The sequence below is a fragment of the Pteropus vampyrus genome, unplaced genomic scaffold (genome assembly GCF_000151845.1).
Source record: "Pteropus vampyrus isolate Shadow unplaced genomic scaffold, Pvam_2.0 Scaffold27, whole genome shotgun sequence".
Lineage (NCBI taxonomy): Eukaryota > Metazoa > Chordata > Mammalia > Chiroptera > Pteropodidae > Pteropus > Pteropus vampyrus.
The window spans coordinates 93628-98478 of NW_011888808.1; the positions used below are offsets into that span (position 1 = coordinate 93628).

General features: G+C 45.2%; 1 protein-coding gene across 1 annotated transcript in view; it reads right to left on the reverse strand.

Annotated features, from left to right (window-relative positions):
• Positions 1-4851, reverse strand: part of MYO10 (myosin X) — a 207480-nt gene that overhangs the window by 19907 nt on the left and 182722 nt on the right. Inside the window, exons 28-30 of the mRNA XM_011356464.2 lie at positions 4108-4351; positions 1632-1727; positions 462-552 (exon numbers count right to left, since the gene is read on the reverse strand). Coding sequence (XP_011354766.1) covers positions 462-552; positions 1632-1727; positions 4108-4351 — 431 coding nt within the window. The remainder of the gene's footprint in view (positions 1-461; positions 553-1631; positions 1728-4107; positions 4352-4851) is intronic.

Here is a 4851-nt window from a genome sequence, read left to right on the forward strand (position 1 = left end):
TCTGTTAGTCCATCCCTCTAACATTTATCTAGCAACTACAGAACGCGAGAGGTACCAAATGGGAGATGCTCGAACATCCTTCTCCCATGGGGGCTAACGAGACATATACACACACTCCTATTAAGGCAGGCAGAGGAGAAAGTATTTGATGATGGGATATTTAAGTAAAAAAGATAATATCTATAAATAAAGGCGAGGCATATAAGTTATTTGTAGCAAAGCACTAAAATCTATCTCCTGTGATTCCTGAAGGAGAAAAATGTGACCAAGAGTTTGAAAATACTCAACATATACAGACTCTGAGGGAGATCACTGGAAACTTCTAACACGAACGGGCTTCATTAACTCTAGTTAACCCAAGGGGAAGACTTCAGTCACTGCTTGATATGGGATATTTCTGAACTTGCACATAAAACACTGGAAAACCCATACATTCAAGATATAGGCCGCAGATCACACACACAGAAATGAAATTTGCCGTACTTCTGATCTGTACAGATGATACCCTTAAATTCATAAATGTTTCTTCCTAAATTAAGAATAACTTGGAATCTAAAAAGGAAATTTTAAAAATGGTCAGGGGAAAAAGTCCTTGGCTAAAATATTCCAGATGCTAAATTTAGCAGGTTCGTTATGGCACAAAACAGCCAGGACAATTGCCAAATGCTGGGCCTATAATTCGGCTGAAAAGCTGTGGGCCGTTCCTGGACCGCAACCACACGTGGCCTCTCAGAGCCTGGACAGAGTGGGGCTGTAATTCCAGGGTTGCTTGTTTTTCCAGTTTGTTTCGTAATTTATGGATCTATGCAGGGTTTTAGGTTGTTCCCATGGGAAGAATTATTTTCTCTTCCCTTGATGCTGCTTCCACGGTGTTGGGTCAACTCAGAAACCTTCAAAGGTCAGGGGTAGCGGAAGGCCCTGAGAACTCGCTAGAGGAATCTAATGATTTCTGAGCTGAAAAGTGAAGAACACAGGTGGAAGGATGTCACCCTCATAAAATGGAAGATATTCTCTGTCGTGGCTCAGAACGGATGACGGACACCTCCAACATGACCTCACAGACTCCCCAGGCAGCAGGATGCAGTTTAGAATATTGCTCGAAATACAGTAAATTCTCTAAATGCTAACTACCTCCCCTCTATCCCACCGAATTCTTCAATATCAAGGCTTTCAATACCCTCCGAATGTCACAGCAATCCCATGTTTCGACTGCCCGTGGTTAATGCTCCTGCTTTTTCAATCCTTTGGCAAACACAAGCCGCTCGTTTTCAAAGCCCAGAAGCTTCCGAAGGGTGGGCCTGGAGCTGCGTGTAATTGCACGGTGTACCTATGCTGCTAGTGACAATAAAAGCCTGAGCAGGGAGGACAAGGGGTCTGTCGAGTGGCATTCGAAGATGGAAAACCTGAGCTGTGTGCTGTATGTGGACATGTCTGCCCAGTGAGAGATTCCCCAGGGCACGAGTACACCAACCTCTTACAACTCACAGTCCTTCAACCAACCTAACACAAAAACCCAACCAGGAAATCAATTAAAATCTTTTCAGAGCCAGTAAACAATGATCTCAGTGATGCTCAGGTCGGCGCAGGAGTGAGGATGCAGTTACGATGCAGTCGACAGCACAGCGCCTCACCTGGCATCTTCTGGGGATTCGGCGATCAGGTGGAAGGTCCTATCGGCCATAATGATATCGATCCCGTTCTCTTTGCTGGTGTTATCGATGATCTCTCTGCAAAGGAACAAAAGCACCGAACGCAAATCAGGAACACAGAATTCTTAACAATAAGCGAGAAAAACAACATCGCCAAACTGATGATTCGTTGCAAACTGTAACTGAAAAATCAGACACCTTTTTAGAATTGGTGATCACTGTGCCCTCTAGGGGGAGTCAGGCTCCTGTTTGCTCCCGAGGGAGGGGCTGCGGGCCTGTGGGCAGGGCCAGGGAGTGGGAGTGGCCTGTCTCTTCTCACACTTCTCTCACTGGCCCATCCAAGGGCCCCCAAACCCCACCCCCCCAGCTCAGGCCTCAGAAGGCATGAGGAAGCAGCCCCCTACTCCAGCCTGCACCTTCCCGTGGTTCCTCTTACTGCTCTTCAATGGAAGAACCCCCACAAAGGGACTAATCTCCCTAGAAATCCCCCCTAATTCATCACAGCTTTCCATCATGATTTAAAGCTCAGCCGACGCCTCTGATGTCCATTATTTCCACTGGGGGCTTTAGGGCGGAAAAGCAGGATTTGGGCGACTCTAGATATCCATGCCATCTTGCCCCCATCCCAACGCTCCCCCAACAGCTCTAGAGGTTTAAATTGGCGGACCAAGGCATCTGGGGAAAACACCAGCAGATGTTAGGACTGGCCCAGGGATGTGACTGTATTTGATGAAGAAAGTCTTGGGCATAAAGCCAGTTTATTTTGACCACGGACACAATTACAACTGTTCACAGCAAAACATTCATTTTACATCTATAAAATTAAGCAGTCTAATTGAGTTAGAAAAATAACTGTTGTATAAACTTATAGCTAAGATCACTGAGACGAGATAAAATGTTAAACAACAAAAAAAAAAATCAAGAAGATGAGGATTCACAGAGTGACCTGTGATGCATCCTCTGAGTGGCAACGGAGAGGTGAGTGATGGGGAACAATCGGCCGGGCGTTTGGCAATGGAGCCTTTTGAGCGGGATGATAAATCCCGGTAAAATTGTCCAGACCAGGTCACCCTGGACCAGCCACTTTGCCTCTCAGGAACTTGGCAACCATATGTGTAAAATCAGAGGGTGAGACTATGATCTGGCTGTGGTTTCGAATCCTGGGAGACATGCAGAAAACATGGGGGTGCATGGCTCTCTGCAGGTGGGTCCAGGGATTTGCATCTGCAAAAACTTTCCCTAGAGATGAGAAGATGTGATCTGATAAATGTAGTCTGGAAGCTACAGGATAAATGAGGACGCATCTTCAATAACGAGCAGCAAGGGAAAGAAGAGACAGCAGGGGGAAATATACATTAAAAGACACTCGGGAGATCTGTTTGTTGACTGATTAAAAATTATAAACCTTTTAACAGTTTTCTAAGTTTTGAACGGACTATGACTATAGGTTTTACGAAAACAACTTTTATGCTTAGTTATATAGTTACCCAGCTGCCCCTAACTCTAACGACTTTTTGAAAACCTTACTTGTTAACAAAAATAACAGGCCTTCAAACACTTTGGTTCTCCAAGAGGGTGGCAGAAAAAGGAATCATGTTGGGTTCAGAGACCAGTTCTGTTCCTCTCGTTACTGGGAACAAAGATGGCTATATACCCAGCACAGGCAGAAGACTAACGACTCCTTTCAAAACACGCCTCACAGAGGAAGGGTGATAAAAAAGCACAAAGAAGTGGATAAAAAGGATCAAAAGGTACAAATTTCCAGTTATAAAGTCAGTCAGTCACGGGGACGTAACCTATAGCACGGTGATTAGTTAATAATACTGTATTGCATTATTGCGTATTTCAAAGTTGCTTAAAAAGATAAAAGTTCTCATTACAAGAAAAATAATTTTAACTGTGTGCTGATGACCACTTTGCAATACAAATATCAAACCTTTTTGTTGCATACTTGAAACTAATATGAAACTACATATAATATGAAACTAATGTAATATGAAACTATGTATCAATTGTGTTTCAATAAAAAAATCTCCAGATTTGCAGTCTGTTCCCAATTTAGCAGAGTTGGGCGTGTGGGAAGAATTAAAAGTGATAGGCTGACTGACAAAAAAAAAGATAAAAAAGATTCTCAACCAACCATTCACCATTCACACCATGATTCCTGTATACAACCGATCGCATTTCCAGTAGGCTAGCTGTGTGTCCAGCTGGCACCTTACAAACAAGAGCCAAATGTTTGAATGTAACCACAGAAAGTGAATCGTTCACAGATGAAGCCGTTTCCCCAGCTTCCTAAGAATTCAATCAACTGAAGTGAATGATCAGGACTCACTCCCACACCAACCAGTCTACTGCTTCGAAGAACTCACGCCAGCTAGCTTTGCAGGTGTCAACACCAACCGTCAAGCCTCCCAGCACCACTCAACTGGGCCACACCCACGCAGCACCCACGTACTTTGCCGTCCGGACTTCCACGGTGCCCTTGAGCTTCTCCTCACTGTCGTTTTCGAAGTACATGAGCTTGGACTGGCGGAGGACAAACCAGCGCTTCTTCCAGTTTCTCCTGGACAGCGTGGACGAGCCGCCGCCCTTCTTGTGCAGCCAGCCTTGCTTGAGGGCCTCCTGCTTGGACCGGAACCACAGGAAGGTTTCGTCCTTGAGGACGCACCAGCGGCGTTTCCAGGAGTTCATTAAGCCACCTGTTCCCCCGAGACGGGGTAGGGAGGGGTTTAAGAAAAGTCCGTCAAATTGGATGACGACATGAGGGGAAGGTCTTAAGGTTCAGCCCACCCTTAGCCCCAAGTGACCCGACCTCAGAAACCCCTCCATGAAGGATGACGGCACCACTGGCTTGTGTCCAGGGGGCGCTGGACAGATATTACGCTAGCTTGGCTGGATTATACAAGAATGTTGTCCCTTCCTTTTATCCAGAGCAGCACCTACTCACTAGGCTGAGAAATCTTGGTGAGGAGCTAAGAGAAAGGACAAATAATGAACTGACAATGACACTCTCACCCTGCAATGAGTCAGGAGCCATGGGCCAGGACCCTTCCTGTATGTTCATCTTCAAACGCCTGTCAAAGTTTACTCATTCCTTCTTGGTCAGTATGGGGAACACGACTGATGAGCGATTTTGCAGTTTAGCAATAAACCCTAACTTACATTTAAAAATGTGTATAAACGCATCTTTTCAAAGAAA